At 53.5% G+C, this 19,056-nt stretch overlaps 2 protein-coding genes across 2 annotated transcripts; both read right to left on the reverse strand.

The window, feature by feature from the left end:
* Positions 1-214: 214 nt before the first annotated feature.
* CRYGS (crystallin gamma S) lies at positions 215-6,876 on the reverse strand. Its single transcript, XM_069024668.1, has 3 exons — positions 6,796-6,876; positions 2,337-2,579; positions 215-487 (listed from the first exon to the last, which is right to left on the reverse strand). Exons 1-3 carry the CDS (start codon positions 6,814-6,816, stop codon positions 215-217), a joined length of 537 nt encoding a protein of 178 aa, XP_068880769.1. The 5' UTR covers positions 6,817-6,876.
* Positions 6,877-8,591: 1,715 nt separating this feature from the next.
* On the reverse strand, positions 8,592-19,012 carry TBCCD1 (TBCC domain containing 1). The gene is made up of 7 exons (XM_069024477.1): positions 18,668-19,012; positions 18,417-18,566; positions 16,790-17,156; positions 14,505-14,691; positions 13,365-13,862; positions 9,621-9,796; positions 8,592-9,069 (listed from the first exon to the last, which is right to left on the reverse strand). Exons 1-6 carry the CDS (start codon positions 19,004-19,006, stop codon positions 9,667-9,669), a joined length of 1,671 nt encoding a protein of 556 aa, XP_068880578.1. The 5' UTR covers positions 19,007-19,012; the 3' UTR covers positions 8,592-9,069; positions 9,621-9,666.
* Between the last annotated feature and the right edge of the window lie 44 nt (positions 19,013-19,056).

Genomic DNA, 19,056 nt, shown 5'->3' on the forward strand with positions numbered 1-19,056 from the left:
GCGCGACAGCGGGCAGGGCACGGGGAAGGGGGTGACAACGAGCCCCTTGGGGCTGGCGGGGGATGCTCTGCTCCGAGAAGGCTCCGCTCCACCCCAGCTCCCCCGAGGCAGGACAGCTCGCACGCAAATCCCGGGAATAAAGCAGGACGAGGCGGAGCTGAGCGACTCAGTTGCTTTATTGGGGGGGTGTGGCAGGCCCGCTCACGGGGCTGGCTCACTCGGAGATGCTGCGGAAGGACTGGACGGCGGGGCTGGCCGCGCCCCACTCCACGGGCTTGCGGTACTCCCCCTTGGGCAGCACGTACTGCCGGCCCCGGTAGTTGGGGTGCTCGTAGAACACCCAGACGCCCTCCAGCACCCTGCAGGCGTGCACCTCACGCATGTGCCACTCCTCCATGATGGAGGGGCAGTCTTCGGTGGCTTCGAACATCTGCCCGCCAAAATCTCCCTTCTCGAACACCTGGATGTGGCCTCGGCCTCCACTTGGCTAGAAGGAGGGAAAAAAAAAAAAAAAAAAAAAAAAGGAGAGAAAAGTCACAGAGTCGTGGAATGGTTTGGGTTGGAAGGGATTTAAAGATCATCCAGTTCTACCTCCCTGCCATGGGCAGGGACACCTCCCACTGTCCCAGGTTGCTTCAAGCCCCATCCAACCTGGACACTTCCAGGGGTGGGGCAGCCACAGCTTCTCTGGGTGACTTCACTGGCAACCAGAGCATCGGATGGAGGCACTGACATGTCCCAGCTCTGACATGGGGGCAGAGTTTGGGCACAGCCAGACTCAAATCAGGTACCAACCACCCCCAGCACACCAGGACAGGGCTGAAATCTCACGTCAGCCCCCAAAAGCACAGGGAGAAGCAGCTGGGGTAAATTTTAACAGAGCATCATGTGCGAAGAGGGTACAGAAGAACCGAGCTGCAGCAGAGCAGCTCCGTGGGGAGGAAGGCAGGGATAAGGCTGAGGCAGCAGTGCCAGGCTCGCTATCCCGGGCGGGCTTGAACCCCTCAGCTGCTCCACATGAGCATCAGAGAGCCAGACTCCCTCCAGTCCCCGCTCCTCCGGGCGGAGAGGAGTTTAATGAGCTGCTGACCCTGGCGGGGCCGTGTTGCTGCAGAGGCAGCGCTGCTTCCCACCGGGATTGGAAGCGCTCCTTGCCCGAAGGCACCGCGGCAGCGTTTAATCGGCAGCTGCCTGGACACCTCTTCCCCCTCCTCCCCAGCCCGCTCCCTCCTTGCCAGCCCCAGCCGAGCTCTGCGAGGTCTTGGGGTCTCCCCAGGGCAGGAGGGAAAGCCAGGTACCAGGTGGATATGCAGGATAAGGCTCCCACATTTCATCCTGGTGGAGGAAGCTGTGCTGCTCTTACATGCCGCACGTGTTCTGGCTCCATGTCTTAAGCCAGATCAGTGCTCTGAACACGCTGGAAACTTTCCCTGCCCTGTGCTAAGGGATTTAGACCCAGCTCAAAGCCAGAACAGGCTCAGAGGGGCGTTAGACTCCCAGGCGGAAAAGCAAAACGCGTTGTCAGCTGTGAGATCTGCTCCATGCAGTGGGAATTCACGGCCGTGCTCCAAGTCAGCAACCCACGGATCACCAGTGTCTGCCCCACTGCTGGCAAAACCTCAGCAGCAGCTCTTCATCCACAATCCCAGTTTTAAAGGATGCTGCTCCCCACAGGCTTCCCAAAAGGATCCTTCCCTCTGTTCCTGTCTCCCCATCATCAGTTAGGAGGGGATGAGCACGCCTCCTATGCTCTCCTAATAACAGGAGATACCAGGCTGCTCCAAGCATGGCCAAGGAGGGCTCCAGGCATCCCTCCCATTTCTGGGCACTCCAGGGCTGCTCTGGGGTTGGTGTCTCCATGCCCAGAGGGGTTTGGTGACACAGATTCAGTTCCCTGTGTCAGAAGGGAATCCGGGCTTGCTAGAGAGCAAACTGCCCCTCATTCCAAATGTTCCTGCAAAGTCTACATCCCACTGTTACAGGCCTTGAACATGTTGGATCAGTTGGTTACACACCAGGGAAAAGGCAGGAGGCAAACTTTGGAGCAACCTGCCTGGACACCGAAATCCCTAAAGGAACACGCCGATGAAACAACACTGCTGTTCCTATGGAAACCCACCCACACTCAGAGGGATCGGCCTTTTCCCACCGCAATCCAGAGCGGGAGAGATTCACCTTGTCCTCTCACCAAACACCTTGCTATTCCCAGAGAGGAACTGTGGGAGCAGCCACCCCCTCTGCAGTTCCCCAGGAAGACGGGCACCGTGTTTGCCTGTGTGAAACCCTCCCACGATGGGTGGAAGTGCGAGCATGCCCTGGGAAGGGGTGACACCTACGATCTGGATGTACTTGCAGGAGCCCAGGCGGTCGTTGAGGCCCATCCAGTGGTGGTAGTCGGGATACTCCCCGTGGGTCAGCACGTACATGTTCCCAGCATAGTTGGGCCTCTCGTAGGCCACCCAGGTGCCTCCATCCACACGGATGGAGTTGCAGCGGCTCAGGTAGGTGTGGAAATCGGGGCAGTCGTTGTCGCACTCGTAGTAACGGCCGAGGAAGTTCTTGTCTTCGTAGAAGGTGACCTGGAATGAGCAGAGGGGGAAAAGTGGGGAGGTTCCTCATCCAGCACATGTCTCTGTATTCCAGCCACACCACGGCAGGAAATAGCTGAAAGCAGAGCCCTCGAGATATCAGAAATCGTCAAGCCCAGCCATGGAACAGCCCCAACTGCAGTCAGTTCACCAGTCTGGCCCCAATGCCTCCAGCTGCCACCAGTGTTCTGCCCTTCCCAGACCCTTGTTCTGTCCCAGTCCAACCCAACACTCCCTTAGAGAAGTCCCTGTCCTTTTTCCAGCAAAACACTATCAAAACAATTCCCTCCCACCTTCTCTAGATCAGGAGTTTCTAAATTACGGCCGGGGAGCTGCGAGAAGTCAATGGAATGGACAAAGCAGATTTCTGGGCACATGGGTGGGTCTAGCAGCATGGGCTTAGCAGTTGGACTTGAGACCTTTAGAGGGCTTTTCCAGCCTTAACGACTCCATGATTCCCTTTATATTGGCTTACCAAGTGTTTGCAGCGAGATCTTTGCTGATAAAGGGGTGGAGAAGTCTCTTTCTTCCCGGCTCATGTCTTCTAGTTCATCCTTGTTCCCGTTTGAACAACCCAAAACTCCCTTTCTCAAAACTCACTGCCCAAAGCTGGACATCACACAAGATTTGCCCATGCCAAGAGAAACTAAGAGAGCATTCCATGTGCATGGTGGGTAGCAGTTTTATGGATATCCAAGGACTGTATCTGCAGGTGGCTTGTTCTGCTTTGGTTGCTGGAAGTTCACAAAACCTCTGACAAATCCACGATCATTTCTTTCCCAAGAGCTGCTCTATAGCCGGGCTGCTGACCCCAAAGCACTTTACCCTACTTGATCACAACCTGCCTTGAAATGATCTTGGGAGCTGATGAGCAAATCCCATTCCTCCCACCCAAGGCATCACCCACCCAGCCAGCCCTGGAGAACAGACCCAGTTTCCCTCAAAAATCCTTTCATGGAAATATTGCCAAGCCCTAGACCAGACCAGTCCTTTCTTTTTGGCTCCTCCCAGGTGACAATTACTCATCAAGAGTTGCTCTTGTCCAAGAGGATTCCCAAACCATCGTGTCTATCTTGATTACAACATCAGAAGCTCTAGAGAGAATCTTTCTGGCCACACCCAACATGCAGTGTCCCACAATCCATTTTTTCCCATGTTTTTTCCATAGTTGGACTATTAAGATACACCACCACCACCACCTGCTGTACTTCACCCACAGCGCTGTGGCTCCTGGTATCGATGTAACCTCCCTGCTCCTAAAAAATCATCCATTGTCAGTGTTTCAACCCAAATCCAGGACAAGTCACTCACTTTTTATTTTTAATCATTTGTTTGGTGCTAAAAATTAAATTAGCTGGACTTTTGCTGGAGCTGGTTGGTCAGTGTGTCCCACCAGCCTGACCAAGGGATCTGGGGAGTCGGACTGATCATGCCAGAGGATTCATGCTCTTGATTTTGCAGCCTGCTACTGGACATTTATTAGGATAATTCTATTTTCCTCTTAATTTCAAGGACTGATCTGCCCTCACGAAGCAGTCAGTGCACGCAAAACAACCTGTCCCCCAAAATCCTGACCAAGCTCTTCCCACCTTCACGCAGTGGAGAGCTGGGAATCACTCCGACCTTTCCAGCAGTGAATAAAGGCTGTGAAAGGAGAGCACTGAAGTGCCCAGTCCCTGTTTTGCCACTCTTGGGCAGTTAACCACGTTGGCCAGGTCTTCCCAGCCACAACCCACTGCCTTTTCCAGATCCTGCTTCTGGATCATTGTCCCTAAAGGTATTGCCCAAAAAATCTGCTGGCCTGACCCAAAGGCAACACCGAAAGCTCTGCTCGCTGGGTTTGGCAGTCACACACCACCAGTCACCCTCTTCTTGAAGCCCATGGTCAAGGAAGCCACAGCATCCCTGGAAAACCCTCTGCAGGGATTCATCTCTTCCCAGCTCAGCGTTATCCTCTGCTGGGATGGCTGATCCCTCTCTCCAACCTCTGTCCCCAGGCTCTGATCCTGTCCCGCTCCTGTCCACGCAGTGAGTGTCCAACACGGTTGATAATGAACTCTGCCCAATGTGGATCTGCTTTCTGGGCAGAGGGATCCTTGGAGGAGTTCAAGGTCAGGTGGGATGGGGCTTGGAGCAACCTGGGCTAGTGGAAGGTGTCCCTGCCCATGGAAGGGGGTGGAACTGGATGAGCTTTGAGATCCTTTCCAACCCAAACCATTCTGGGATTCCGTGATGTTCCTTCCCCACCCAGCCTAACACAACCAAACCAGAGCCTGGCAAAGCTACCTGATATTTCCAGGGAGGCATTTCCCCTGTACTTACAAAACCCCAAAGCCAAAGAAATCCAAAGGCATGTTAAGGATATGGCTGTTCCTACAGACCTGTGTCCAACCAAAGTGCTGCTCCCTGGTTTAATCCCAGAATTTAAGGAATCCTACCCACCCATTGTCCGGCACATCCCTTCAGACACACCCTCAGCTCATTTCAGACCTTCGCTTCCCAGTTTTCCTGCATGGATTCAGGCACCAACAGAGCAGGTTGATGTTTTCACCCCTAGAATACCTACAAGTGAATTACAGATTCCAAATCCAGGTTTGCAGCCTTGTTTCTGTCCCCTCTCACTTGCAGGGAAACCACCTGCCTTCAGCCATCCCCTCTAGGAGCTCTGCTCCCAGCACTCACCTGTTAACCTCTCCCTGCCCAAACCTTGCCTTTTGGGGATTTCCTGGCACATACCACATTTGCCAGAGCAGATCTTCCTTGCAGGACTGTAAAACTCTTGCTTTGGTCACCTCGCCTGAGTTATCACACATTTCTTTTCAACTGCAGCTCAGTTAGAAGAAAACCCATAAAAAATATCCAGTAGTGCCTCCTCTGCCAGCAGTGATCCCTTTCCAGAGCAGATTGCTCACTGGGGTTGTGAAAAATGGTGTTTAATTCCCTAGTTTTCCCTTTTCTTCTCCCTGGAATGTGCTAAACATAGAAAAATAGGAGCTAACTCCTCCTGGCCATCCTGCTGCCCCTCAGCAGCACATACTCCATGAATTCCCCGTAGCACACTCCAAGGGCACACGGCTTTCGGCAGGGGGAAGGCAGAACGTGCTCAAGGCTTTCCAAGCTGAGAGGAGACTCGAGGATGGAGCAGTTGCAATTCCCCAGCACCTTTTTTAGGTACAGGTACAGAAAGTGTGCACCCCTGGGAGCCAGGAGCCACCAGCACACCCTCCTCGGCTTCCCAGACCAACAGCCCAACCACTGAGAGCCACAGAGCCAAAGGACACGGAAAAGCCGAGAGCGGATCGTCCACAGCATTGCCCAGTGCCTCCAAACCCACTGGGCTTCCAAACCCCCTCGGGTCTTACAGTCTCCATAGGCAAAAAGGAATCCAGCCCAAAAGCAAAGCTCCGATCAAGCTCTTCCCACAGCCTCCTGACAGGTGTTTGACATTTCACAGGGGACACTGGCCCAAGTCCTCGCCCTCCCTTCCTTCCCCAGCTGTTTCTCCCGGCCCAGTCCCAGTAGCAGTTCTGTGGGACCAGCCAGCTCAGCTCTGCTAAACCCAAGCCTGAGGAGCTGGATCCCCACCTGAGATGTCACTGCAGCTGAAGCTGAGCTTCCCGACCTACCTCCTCCTCCAATTTCAGTTCATCCCTGCCGACTGCACTGAATGCCAAGGCCCTGTGCATCCCTCAGGGAACACCATTCCCTTCGGTGCTACGGCCATTGCCCGGGAGCCCTCGTGTCGCAGCACACCCTCTGCTCCACCATGGAACAGGCATCTGGCAGCTCCGCTGGTGCTGGGAGTCAGGCTCTCCCAAGGCTCCAAGGAAGCCTTCCATGACCCTCTGCTCTGCAAGCGCAGTGATTCCCCACTGGCACGGCCCTCTCCACCCCCTATTTCCAAGGCATCAGATCCTGCTGATTTAGAATCATTTCAAAATGCCCCCTCACCAGTCACTGCGCCTGACTCCATCCTCTGGCAGAGCCACACCTAGAGGAACCAGCCAAAATCTGGGAAAAGCCTTGGGAGGGCTCAGCTCCAGCTTCCCTCCATGTGAGGAGGGATTTCAAGCATCTCCCCCTGCCCACATGCTGACAGAGGGGGAAGCTGTCAGCAGAACAAAGAAAACAAAGTTTCCCCACAATTCACCCCTGCTAAATTCTGCACTTTTAGCCAAAATCATGAATGCACTGCAAATAAACTTACCTTGGTTCCAGCTCTGGACATTTTCCGTTCCAGCCAAGCTCCCCTGTGCCGGAGGAATGTCAGCAGCTGTTACAAACAGCCAGGATCCGAGGTGCCCTTTTTATAACGGGCTTGTTTTAAACCAGACAGCCGCTTTGTCATGAGAATAGGATCCAAAAATTGAGTCAGTGATTCTGAGGCTATAGCCGATTTCCAGAAAAGCAAACAGGATTATGGAATAAAGGAAGGCTTCGCCATCCTCCCTTTGTTACCATTTGCTGAGTCAGAACACCAAAACTCTGCCAAATGCACTCAAAACATGCAGCCCCCTGCCAAGTCTGGGAGGACAGGGGGGGTAATTTGGCTGCTCCCTGCCTTCCAAGCTTGTTAAACAAGAAGGAATCCTCGTTGGCTCTTAGAGACCCCACTCCATTTGTAAGGAGGGCACACAGTATTTATCAGGGAATGTTCTGGTGCAGTGAAGGATGCAGTTAAGGAATGATAAACAAGTGCTCAGGGCAGACACCAGAGGCTTGCAAAGACCAGCTCTGCATTGAAAGCTCTCAATGGAAACATCTGTGGAGCAAAGAGGCTGCAGATTTTCCTGGGACACCCACACTGCTCCAAACACCTCCTGACACAGAGGGAAAGAAGGATGCGTGGCCACCTCCCCACCCCCCACAAAGCGAATGATTTCACACATCAAGCAATTCCCAGATTTCTGATAGTCTTTGCAAGTGTCCCAAATTCAACTCCAAACTCGCAGCCCAGCACCTGAGGTTGGAGCAGAGGAGTTTTCCCTTTGGCCGCACTGCGGCCCTCGGAGCGGGGAGGCCGAGGATCGCTGGCATCCACAGCCACCCCCCCCCGCCAGTGCATTATGAAAAACCACCTCTGCAGCTATTCAGTGCCCCAGCCCAAAGGCTTAGCGAGACAAAGGGACACGAATTTGGCACAGCAGCGCCCGAAACACGCAGCCCCTCTTTCAAATCTGTCAGGACAAGCACTCTCGCAACAGCAGCTCTGTAAATGCAGGCAGATGGGAGAGCCCGGGGCACACACGCTCAGCAGCTACTCCTCTTCCCATTTTAGGAGCCTTGAATCACCCAGAGCTGTTGCTCTCACTGAGGCCACTTGGACTGATTGAGTTTTTAATTGCTGAAGATCAGAGCTCAAGCACGAGCTGGGTTCTGTCAGCAGGCTCACAGCTCAAAGCTGTGGTCACTTCGCACATCCCTCCTTAGAGGTTGGTTAAATAGAATAAACTCATCTTACATCAATAGGATAAATATAAGAAACTCACCTCACCTGCCTGCCCAGGAGCCAAGGGAGACCTTCAGAGGAATTCTGAGGCTGTGCACTCCAGAGCACTGTGCCTTCCCCTCGCTCTCAGCTTGGATAGCTCTTCCCAAGGCACCACCAGCTGCTGCCTCCACTCATCCATGCAATGCCTTTGCCTATTTTCCAAGCTTATTTAGGTGCTCAGCTATGAGCACATCTCTCCAAAACACAGCCCACCAGCACATGAGAATGGTGCTTATTCAAGCTGGTAATCTTTATGAAAATTATGAGATAGGAATAGGGCTTGTACCAAAACCTTGTGCCAGGACAGCCTTCAAAGCCTTCAGCTGCATGGCTGAAGCTTACAGGAGTTTGACTTCCAGCCTGGCAGGACTTACATTCTTTTTTTGCCCCACTTTCATCAAAAATTAGCACTTTCTCCCTCTGACAGGTTCACATTCATTAAGATAAAAGATGCTGTGTCCCTCTGAGACCAGCTGTACAGGTAAAACCCCTTCCCTAGGACACATGGCAGGTTTATCCAACAACTCTGGTTTATTGACATTGGTCAAAACAGTGCAACCATATACAAAAATTCATCTTCACAAAAGTGCTACATTCATATTAAAAAAAACCTGTTGGATTTCATTCATAAAAAATTTAAACATTTCTTTTTCACATTTATAAAAACAGTACAGCTGGCTTGTACCATGAGGATGCAGGTGATGCCCAGGGCCTGCAGCCAGCTTTGTCCCAGGAAAGCTGGCGTGCTGGATCCCTGCTCACCATGGACACCAACTGTGGTGACAGCTCTGCAACAAGGCACACTTCATCTTCTTCCAGTGGCAAGCACTTCTCAGTCACCAACAGGATGGCTACAGCACACTCCTGGGAAGGCAGGAATGTGGGGGAATCCCAAGGCAGCCGAGTGTCGGATCCAGTGGGTGCAGGTGGGATGGCCACAAAGTCTTAATGAGAACTGGGCTGAGTGGGTCACTGCCTGTTCCCAGAGCTCTGGAATAGAATAAAAGGAGTCAATTTTACTTCTAACACCAGCAAAGAAAAAGGAATTCAAAGGCTAAATCAAAAATAAAACAACTTTTTAATGGTTTGAAACATGCCATGGCAGAAGAGCACGAGAAGGGCAGGTCTCCAGCTCCTAAACCACTTCTGCTTGGGAAGAGTGAGAGAGAATTATCCAAAGTCTCACTGAAAGAACTACCCAAAGAATCACTCAATCCTCATTAGCAAAAACTGAGATGGGTAGACATCAATACACAGAGTTTCTTTGGAAGAGCAGCTATTCCAACCAGTTTTATACCTTTTATCCTTTACAGATGCCTCCAACAAATCCAACTTGACAACAAGGCAGTGCTGAGGACACAGATTTCAGCTGAAAAGGGGTTTTGACAGAAAAATAAGAACTAAACCCAAATGCCAGGCTCTTGGGACAACATTCACTCAACAGACTCCTACTTTTCCTCCCTCTGCCTCGGCTGTGCACACAACCATGGGACAGCTCTTGAGGAGAGAGAAGAAGCAAGAGAAGGAGGCCTTTTACTCACCTCCCCTTCCTTCTGCTGCCCAGGAATGTTCTCCTGCCCAGGAATGTTATCCTGCTGCCTGCTTGGAGCCCATGGCAGGAGGGACCAGGCTGTCCAGCTGCTGCCGGTTCCCTGTCTGAACCAGCCACTCATAGAATTTGTTTTCTACCAACGTCTGGAACTGTTTCCTCTGATCCCTGAAATGGAAACATCAGCAGGGAAATATGGAAAGATCACATTTATTTACAGTATTATACTTCTGCCACCTCTTCACTATCCGAACAAGCCTCCAGATGTATCAGGAAGAGCCAGGCTTGGTTCCTGAACCCTGCAGCCAGAGAAGGTTTTTACCACGTGAATGTGATGATAATGAACCCCAAAGGAAGAACCTGGTGGAGTTGGAGAAGTCATACAAAATTCCCCATCCCACAACCACCCTGCTCCAGGGCTGCCTCCACTTCCCCCTCAGAGCACAGCTGACAAACTGTGTGAAAAGGGAGAAAACTAAGATTATCAACCAGTGCTCAAGCACTAAGGACACGAAATTCTGTTCTGACAGCACCCGAGAGGATGGAGATCAGGGAAAAAATGCACCTATAAACACTCCTCACATCATTCCCGTTGCTCATGATGAACTTTTGGGGTGTTTTTGGCCAGCCCAGCAATAACAGGGTGGGCCACTCAGCTCAGGCTAACTGGCACTGGTCAGATGCCCAAAAGCATCTCCAGAACAGCATCCCAGCCCTCTGGGATCAGCTCACATCTGGAATTTCTTAAGCCAAAGGTGGCACAGGTGTTGAGTAGTTTACACAATTCATTTCTGAACACCAATAAAACATGAACATTTTTCAGTATTCTGGAGATTTTATGTGGGTTTGCTTTGAACCCATTCCTAATTTGATGTGCTGACCTCATTCTGTACTGGGAAAAGCAGGAAACCAGCTCCAGAGGAGATCATGAAGGTGATCAGAGGGATGGAGGACCCCTCCTCTAAGAAAAAGCTGGGAGATCTGGGATTGTTCAGCCTGGAGAAGAGAAGCTTTGGGGTGACCTAATTGTGGCCTTCCAGTGCCTGAAGGAGCTACAAGAAAGATGGAGAGAGAATATTTCCAAGAGCCTGAAGTGACAGCACAAGGGGGAATGGCTTCCCACTGCCAGAGGACAGGTTTAGATGGGATATTGGGAAGAAATTCTTCCCTGTGAGGGAGGTGAGGCCCTGGCAAAGGTTGCCCCATCCCTGGCAGTGTCCCAGGCCAGGTTGGACAGGGCTTGGAGCAACCTGGGCTAGTGGAAGGTGTCCCTGCCCATGGCAGGGGGTGGGATCTGGTTGGGTTTTTAAGGTCCCTTCCAATCCAGGCCGTTCCATTCAGTTCTGTCCCATGTATCCACATCCTTTTTTTAAGTTAAGGCTGCTGTCTGTATGTTCTCTTCCATTTGAGCCATTCCCCAGGGTTCTGGGACACAAACTAACCCAAATTCCTCCCCAGTGAACACAAAGGCAGCCACTTCTTTCTTCCCTTGTGGATTTATCTTCTCCAAGAGCTTTTCCTCTACCTTGATCTGCTACTGACCCTGAAAGACTTTCTGTCTGATACGCTCGGAAAATGAATAAACAGGATTTTATGCTTTTGCAAGTTGCTCCTCAAGCTGTCTTCTTGGTCCTGTCTTACGGGGGTTTTACTTTCAGCCTGGCAGGATTTACATTCTTTTTCTGCCCCACTTTCCTCAATCAGACAACTTCAACTTCTTGAAAGATGTCTTCTTATTTCTAACACTCTCTTTCACCTCCCCGCTTGAGCACAGCAGCTTCTTTCTTCCTACAAGCCTGATATCCTGTTTGCTCTAAGCTTCCTACTTGTCTCCCTTCTTGTTTCCCTGCCTGCAGGAGACAACAGACTTTTTCCACTGCCAGCTGCCCAGTTTGTTTTCAACAAGCTTCTAAACTTGCCAGAGTTTTCCCCCTTTTATGGAATAAGCAGCGAGCTCTTGCCTCCCGTGACTGCGGCAGACGATGGCAAATCTAAGCACATCATCCCTATTTCCTCACACTTCTTTCACAGGGAGGTTCTGACGGGCCAAACACCTTCCCAAAACTGTGGTGGGAAGCAGCAGCCCTGGGAGAACAACAGCTGGAACAGGAAGCACCATGGGTGAGGCTGACAGACACAACAGATGACACCAGCACAAGGGCTGAATTCTCTTCCCTCTCTGCTGAAGATTCAGGGCTGGGAGTTGGGAAGGTTTTCTGTCCCCACTTCTGGGTCATGACTGCTCTGGCACCCTCCTCCTGTAGCAAAATCCCACCCTGGAATCCTTTCCCTCTCCCAAAGTGCTTTTTCAAACAGCACTTTCTCTGCTCAGCACAGAGGCACCCGGATTCCAGGAAGGAATAAGGGAAGCCCAGGGAGCTCCTCCAAAACAAGGAGCCATCATATGAGCCAGAACTCCTCAGCCTGGTACAATGGGAAGTCTTGACAGGAATGCTTTCCTGCTCCATGTTTCCCACAGGATAAACTCCAAGATCACTGCTATCAGCACCCAATCACACACCCCTTGCCAGCCATCAACTGACACAGAACAGAAAGAAAATCTCCCTAATTTAAGCATGGTTTAGGGAACAAAACTTGTTCTCATCAAGTCTTTACAGAGGGATGTTGGAAAAAGGGTTTTATCCCCATTCTGTGCTTGCCAAGGAAGCTGGGCAGAGGATTCCACGTGATCTGCTCCAGAGGAATTTAAAAGCTACTGCCCACAGGTGATATGCTGCAGTGATCCATGGGCACACTCCCAGCTCACCTCAGCAAGGGCTGGGATGGTCACTCACAGCTTCAATCCCAGGGTGAAGGCTGGGCTAAGAGGGACCCCAGGCAGCTCAGGGTGCACACCCAGCCCTGGCCCAATCCACTGCCAGGGTGGATCCCTCCCCTCAGCAGTATCTGGGAATGCTTTTCCTGGAATCCCACAAGCTGGGAAAATGCAACCATGAGACAGCACCTCCTTCAGAGCAGCGTGGGCGAGGGAGGGGATTCTCCCCCTTCACTCCACTTGGTGAGGCCCCACCTGCAGAGCTGCCTCCAGCTCTGGGATACCCAGCACAACAAGGATGTGGAGCTGTCAGAATCCAGAGGAGGCCATGGAGGTGTTCTAGGGCCTGGAGACCCTCTGCTCTGGAACCAGGCTGGGAGAGCTGGGGGGGGTTCACCTGGAGAAGAGAAGGCTCCAGGGAGACCTTAGAGCCCCTTCCAGGGCCTAAAGAGGCTCCAGGAGATCTGGATAGGGACTTTGGAGAAGGGACTGGAGCGACAGGACACAGGAAACAGTTTCCCAATGGCAGAGGGCAGGGATAGATGGGATATTGGGAAGAAATTCCTCCCTGTGAGGGTGGTGAGGCCCTGGCACAGGGTGCCCAGAGCAGCTCTGGCTGCCCCATCCCTGGAACTGTCCACGGCCAGGCTGGACAGGGTTTGGAGCAACCTGGGATAGTGGAAGGTGTTCCATGTCAGGGGGTGGAACAGGATGAGCTTTAAGGTCCCTTCCGACCCAAAGCATTTTGGGATTCTACAACTCTGAGCCATGCCTGTGAGCATTACTCTTCCCACTTTATCAAGCAGAATCCCAGGATAGCTAATTCCTAATGCTCTAGGACTGGCCTGCAAGACATGGCTCACACAACCCAACCCACCCTTCAAGGATTTCTGTAGAACCCCATCCAACAACCCTCTCTGTCCACGTGGCCGAGCTCTGCCCTTCCTGGGGGTCACTCACCTGCTCAGCCCTGCCTCCTTCACCATGCGCTGCCACACCTGGACCTTCTGCTCCCGCTGCCTCAGCGCCTCCTGGTACTCCTGGGGAAGCCCCCCTGGTGTCTCCATGGTGTCTCCTTCCATCTCAAAGGGGATCACAAAGGTGTAGAAGTCCGAGGGGGGCAGGAGCCGGAAGACGCTCGTGTCACCGCTGTCCCTGCACACCAGCATGGGGCTGTCCCAGTAGTTTGGCAGAGTGGCCAAGCCCACCTGAGCCATGTGGTCTTCCAGCATGGGATAATGGGTGTGGAAAGGGGCAAAGCTGACTGCCTGGTTCCCCGAGAGGATGAGGGGCTGCGTGGGTGTGAGAGTGTGGAAAGTACAGCCTGTGGTGGACGAAAGGGACAAGCGATGGCAAACCACGATGACCTTGACGTTGTCACAGCTCTGGACGTGGACTGATGTCTCCACAGGGCCCAGGACAAAGGTGCTATTCCGGCACTTCTCAATGGTCACAGATCTGCCAAAGAACCACAGAACCAACAGGGTTGGGAGGAACCTCCATCCAGTCCAAGGCAGGGTCACCTACAGCAGGTGATGCAGGAACATGTCCAGGTGGGTTTGGAATGTGTCCAGAGAGGGACACTCCACGTCCTCCCTCAGCAGCTGTTGCAGTGTTCTGCCACCCTCCAGGGAAAGAAGTTCTTCCTCATACTGAGGTGAAGCTTGTTGTGTTTTAGTTTATGGCCATTGCTCCTTATCCTGTTGCTGGCACCTCTGAACAAAGCCTGGCACCACCCTCTGGCACCCCCTGGACATCTCTGTATGGATTGATGGGATCCCCTCTCAGTCTTGTCTTCTCCAAACTAAACAGCCCCAGCTCCCTCAGCCTTTCCTTGCCAGGGAGATGCTCCAGTCCCTTCCTCATCTCCATACCCTCCACTGGAGCCTCTCAGGAGCTCCTTGTCTCCTGAGGAGCCCAGAGCTGGACACAGCCCCCCAGATGTGCCTCACAGGGCTGAACAGAGGGGCAGGATCACTCCCTGACCTACTGAGAACGCTCCTCCTAACGCCCCCCAGGATCCCATTGGCCTCCTGGCCCCCAGGACACGCTCATGGTCAGTTGGGAGCCCAGCTGTGTCCCAGGAGAGCCCAAACTCACCGCAGAGGGGACAGGAGGTAAATGAAGGACTCGTTGCAGCGATGGATCCTGACGTGAGCCCCCACCAGAGTGTCCGAGCTCTTGGCCAGGGTCTGCCTGTACACCTGGCTCATGATCACCATGGGGGACACCTCGGGCACCACCCGGGCACTGCAGGCAATCTTGGCTCTCCTCGTTGTTCCTTCCACTGCAAAACAAAGCCCACAAAAGTTCAGGGTCCAGCAATCCCCCGGGAAAATAATCAGTCCCAAAGTTCAAGGATGGTACTTGTCACACCAGTTACATCACCCCCAATGCCTCCTGGGCAGGTCAACAGCATGAGGCACAGAAGTTTCAGAAACTCTGAGACACTGAAGGATCAAAACCACTTCAGGATTACTTAGGAGCAGCCAAAGCCTCCCACAAGCTCCAGCCAGTCCCGAGCAAGGAACTTCCAGTTCCACAAGCCTGTTCCTGAACACAAGACTCAGCAGGAAGATCCTCAGGGCAAGTTTTAAGCAAGAATTGTGGGTTTTAAAAGGGAAATGCTCCCTCTAGGACACAATCCTTAAGCCCTTCCCCATGCTCCCTAACCCACTGCTTCTCTTGGGATCCTTCACCAGGGAGACAAAACATGGAGTTAAATTCCTTATCCTAAGGGGGAAAGGGCCTTGGCTCCACTGCCACGTCCCTGAAGGAGAGGGGCTGGACTGGAGACAAGGAAACCTAAACCAGGTCCCCCCTGACAGATCCCTGGTCAGCAACAGCAGCCGAGTTCCCATTTCTGGGTTTTGGGTATTTTTTCCTAAATTTTATTTATACTATTCACCTGTATTTCTTTTTCTGTATTTCTAAATTCATTTCTGTAGTTCTAACTTTCTGCATTTCTATTTTCTGATTTCTCTGCGTTTCTGTATTTCTATTTCTGTATCTTTCTATGTATTTCTACATTTCCATATACTTCTCTTTCTATTTTTCCATACTTCCATTTCCCATATTTCTGTGTATTTCTACATATTTCTATTTTGCCCACGTATTCCTATGTCCCCCATCCCCATTCCGCCCCCACACCCCCATTTCCCCCCCCTACATTCCCATTCCCCCCCACATCCCTCCCATTTTCCCCCACATCCCCATTCCCCCCACATTCCTCCCCATTCCCCCCACATCCCCGTTTCCTTCCCACATCCCCATTCCCCCCACACCTCCATTTCCCCCCCACACCTCCATTTCCCCCCCACACCCCCATTCCTCCCCACATCCCCATTCCCCCCTACATCCCCATTTCACCCCCAGATCCCCATTCCCTCCCACACCCTCATCTCCCCCCACATTCCTCCCCACATTCCTCCCCACATCCCCATTCCCTTCCCACATCCCCATTCCCCCCCAATCCCCATTCCTCCCCACATCCCCATTTCCCCCCAATCCCCATTCCTCCCCACATCCCCATTCCCCCCCAATCCCCATTCCTCCCCACATCCCCATTTCCCCCCAATCCCCATTCCTTCCCACATCCCCATTTCCTTCCACATCCCCATTTCCCCTCCACCCCCATTTCCCTTCCACATCCCCATTTCCCCCACATCCCCATTCCTCCCCCACATCCCCCTTCCTCCCCCACATCCCCATTTCCCTTCCACATCCCTATTTCCCCCACATCCCCATTCCTCCCCCACATCCCCCTTCCACCCACACACCCCCATTTTCCCCCCACATCCCCATTCCCCCCCACACCCCCATTTCCTTCCCACATCCCCATTTTCCCCCCACATCCCCATTCCCCCCCACACCCCCATTTCCTTCCCACATCCCCATTTTCCCCCCACATCCCCATTCCCTTCCCACATCCCCATTTCCCCCACATCCCCATTCCTCCCCCACATCCCTATTCCTCCCCCACATCCCCCTTCCACCCACACACCCCCATTTCCTTCCCATATCCCCATTTCCCCCCACATCCCCATTTCCTTCCACATCCCCATTTCCTTCCACATCCCCATTCCCCCCCATATCCCCATTCCCCTCCACATCCCCATTTCCCCCCACCCCCATTTCCTTCCACATCCCCATTCCCCCCACACCCCCATTTCCTTCCACATTCCCATTTCCCTTCCACATCCCCATTCCCACATCCTCATTCCCTCCCATCCCTATTTCCCTCCCCACATCCCCATTCCCCCCAGACACCCCCATTTCCTTCCCCATCCCCGTTTCCCCCCACATCCCCACTTCCCCCCCAACATCCCCGTTTCCCCCCCACATTCCTGTCTTTCTAAGACCAACTTCCCAGCACTTTTTCCCACCTTGCTGTGCCCACGCCAGCTTCTTCCCAGCCTTGAGGCAGACAGTCATTCCCAAGGGATTAGCGGTGAGGGAGGAGCGCAGCCAGCTCTCCAGCTTGGGCAAGGAGAAGGCTTGGGCCACCTTGGAATACCCATTGTGGCCCTGGCAGGGCTGCCTGAGGGCCAGCTCGTGGAGGGGCCAGACCGTGCGGGAATTGCTGTGGGTGCCCTCGAGCAGGAAGCTGAGGGCACACACGGCTTCGTAGGACACCAGGCTGCTGCAGCTGGAATGGGAAGAGGCCGAGAGCTGCTCCGGCTCCAGCAGCAGCTCCAACATATCCAACAGGTGACTCTGCACAAAGGCAAGGTGCTCCTGGTCGTTCCAGTTCTGGAAAACACACAGAGGGGGTGAGTTCTGGGAGCTGAGAAGCTCCATGGACATCATATACACGAGTCCTTGCTTAGAATCCTGCTAAAAGAAGGAAATCCAGTCAGACACGGTGTTCATTCCTGCTCTGCTCTTCCGAAGATGGAGAGACATCTCCCCCCAGAAACTCAAAATACAACATTTCTTTCCAGCTCCAACACCACGTATTTCCTTCTAGAGAGCAGCACCAGGCTCTGCTACAATCCTAGCCAAATCCAGGCCACTCCTGCTGGCACTGGATTGCAGGAAACAAATCAATAACTGACACTCGAGGTCTTGGAGCTGCTCCATTGGAAAATCCCTGTGGCTGGGCCAGACCTGCAGCCAGGATTCAGTGCTGCCTTCCAGGATAAGAAGCAGAGGGTCATTTCTCCCCAGCGAGTGCACCAATAAACCAAACCCTCTGAAAGAACCCTTATTTCAAATTCTAAAGGGCTCCAGCCCCCCCAAAATAAAACAAACCAGGAGACTGGAATTCTGGCAGAGCTTAACAAAGCTGAGTTTTGCTGAAGGAACACACGGCTGTGATTACACCTTCTCCTCACCACCTTTGTTCAATGGCTCAGCATCAAGTTATCCAGCTCCTATTTTTCATGATTCCAGCTTGCCCCAAGCTGCATTTCACCAGCTCATCCTGCTCCGTGCCAGAATTCCAGAGGTTTGCATGGCCTTACAGAAGGTTGCAAATTGTGTCATCCATTCTCCCACACAGGGACACATCCAGCTCCCTCCTTCTTAATTACCTGGCAGTATTTTAAAAGGAAACAGCGTTTCCACGTGGCTGATCTACAGCTGAACAACCAACTCCCCTCTCAGAAACAGAGGGTGATGGCAGGGGACACCCTGGGATCCAAAACCCCACACTGGACCATGGGAAAGGCACTATGAGCATGAGGAAAGCTTCCTGCTTGACTAATAAAGCAAAGAGGCTGTTGCTTCCTAAAAGGAGGCTTGCCAAGACTCTCAGGGAATTTTCAGTCGGCTTTGGACTCCAGGAAAGTCTCACGGAAAACTTTAGAAAACCTTTTTATAAGCTGCAGAGAACACACCAACTTCACTTCGTTTACTACGGAACAGGAATTCGGCAACCGCACCCTTGCTCACACTTTGCCACGGGTGAAACCCTCCCAAGAACAAACCTGCCCCTTTCCAAGCCCCCTCAAGGCAGCTCCCCACAGCGAAGAAGCTCCTGCAGGCGGAGAATCCCACAGGCACGAGTACCTTATTCCCGCCCGCCGATTTCCCGGTCAGGCTGGGAGACTTGGTCCTGGGGCTGGGCCACTCGTCCCCGAGCAGAGACCTCCGCAGGGAAACCTTGTGCAGCTGCTGGACGTACAGGAAGAGCAGGAACTGCAGAGTGTCCACGGAGAGCTGGAGAGCACGGGAGAGACAGAGAAGAGTCAGGTTGGGCCGGGCTCCCCTTCAGGCAGGGGCCGGGCTCCCCGTGCCTTAGGCCGGCTCAGGGCTCTTGCCTTGCTCCGCTCCCGCTCCAGCTCCTCGGCGCTGGCGCAGGCCGCCTCAGCCTCGGCCCAGCGCAGGCGGAGGGGCGGGGCAGGCCCGAGGAGGCCGCGGAAGAGCTCGAAGTAGAGCCAGGCGATCTCGCGGCTCAGCTGCAGCTTCCCGCAGGCGATGTGCCGCCAGCAGGGCCAGCGCAGCCGCGGGAAGCAGCCCTGGTCCGCCCGCGCGCGGGCGTAGGCGGCCGCCTTGCGTAGGTAGTGCGGGGTGAGGCGGGCGGGCGGCGGGGCCGGCAGCGCTCCCACCAGGAACGGCTCCGTGCGCACCCACAGCCGCACCGGCCCCGCCGCCGCCATCGCCGCCGCCACTTCCGGCTTCCGCCGCGGGCACCATAGAGACGGCCCTT

The sequence above is a fragment of the Aphelocoma coerulescens genome, chromosome 9 (genome assembly GCF_041296385.1).
Source record: "Aphelocoma coerulescens isolate FSJ_1873_10779 chromosome 9, UR_Acoe_1.0, whole genome shotgun sequence".
Lineage (NCBI taxonomy): Eukaryota > Metazoa > Chordata > Aves > Passeriformes > Corvidae > Aphelocoma > Aphelocoma coerulescens.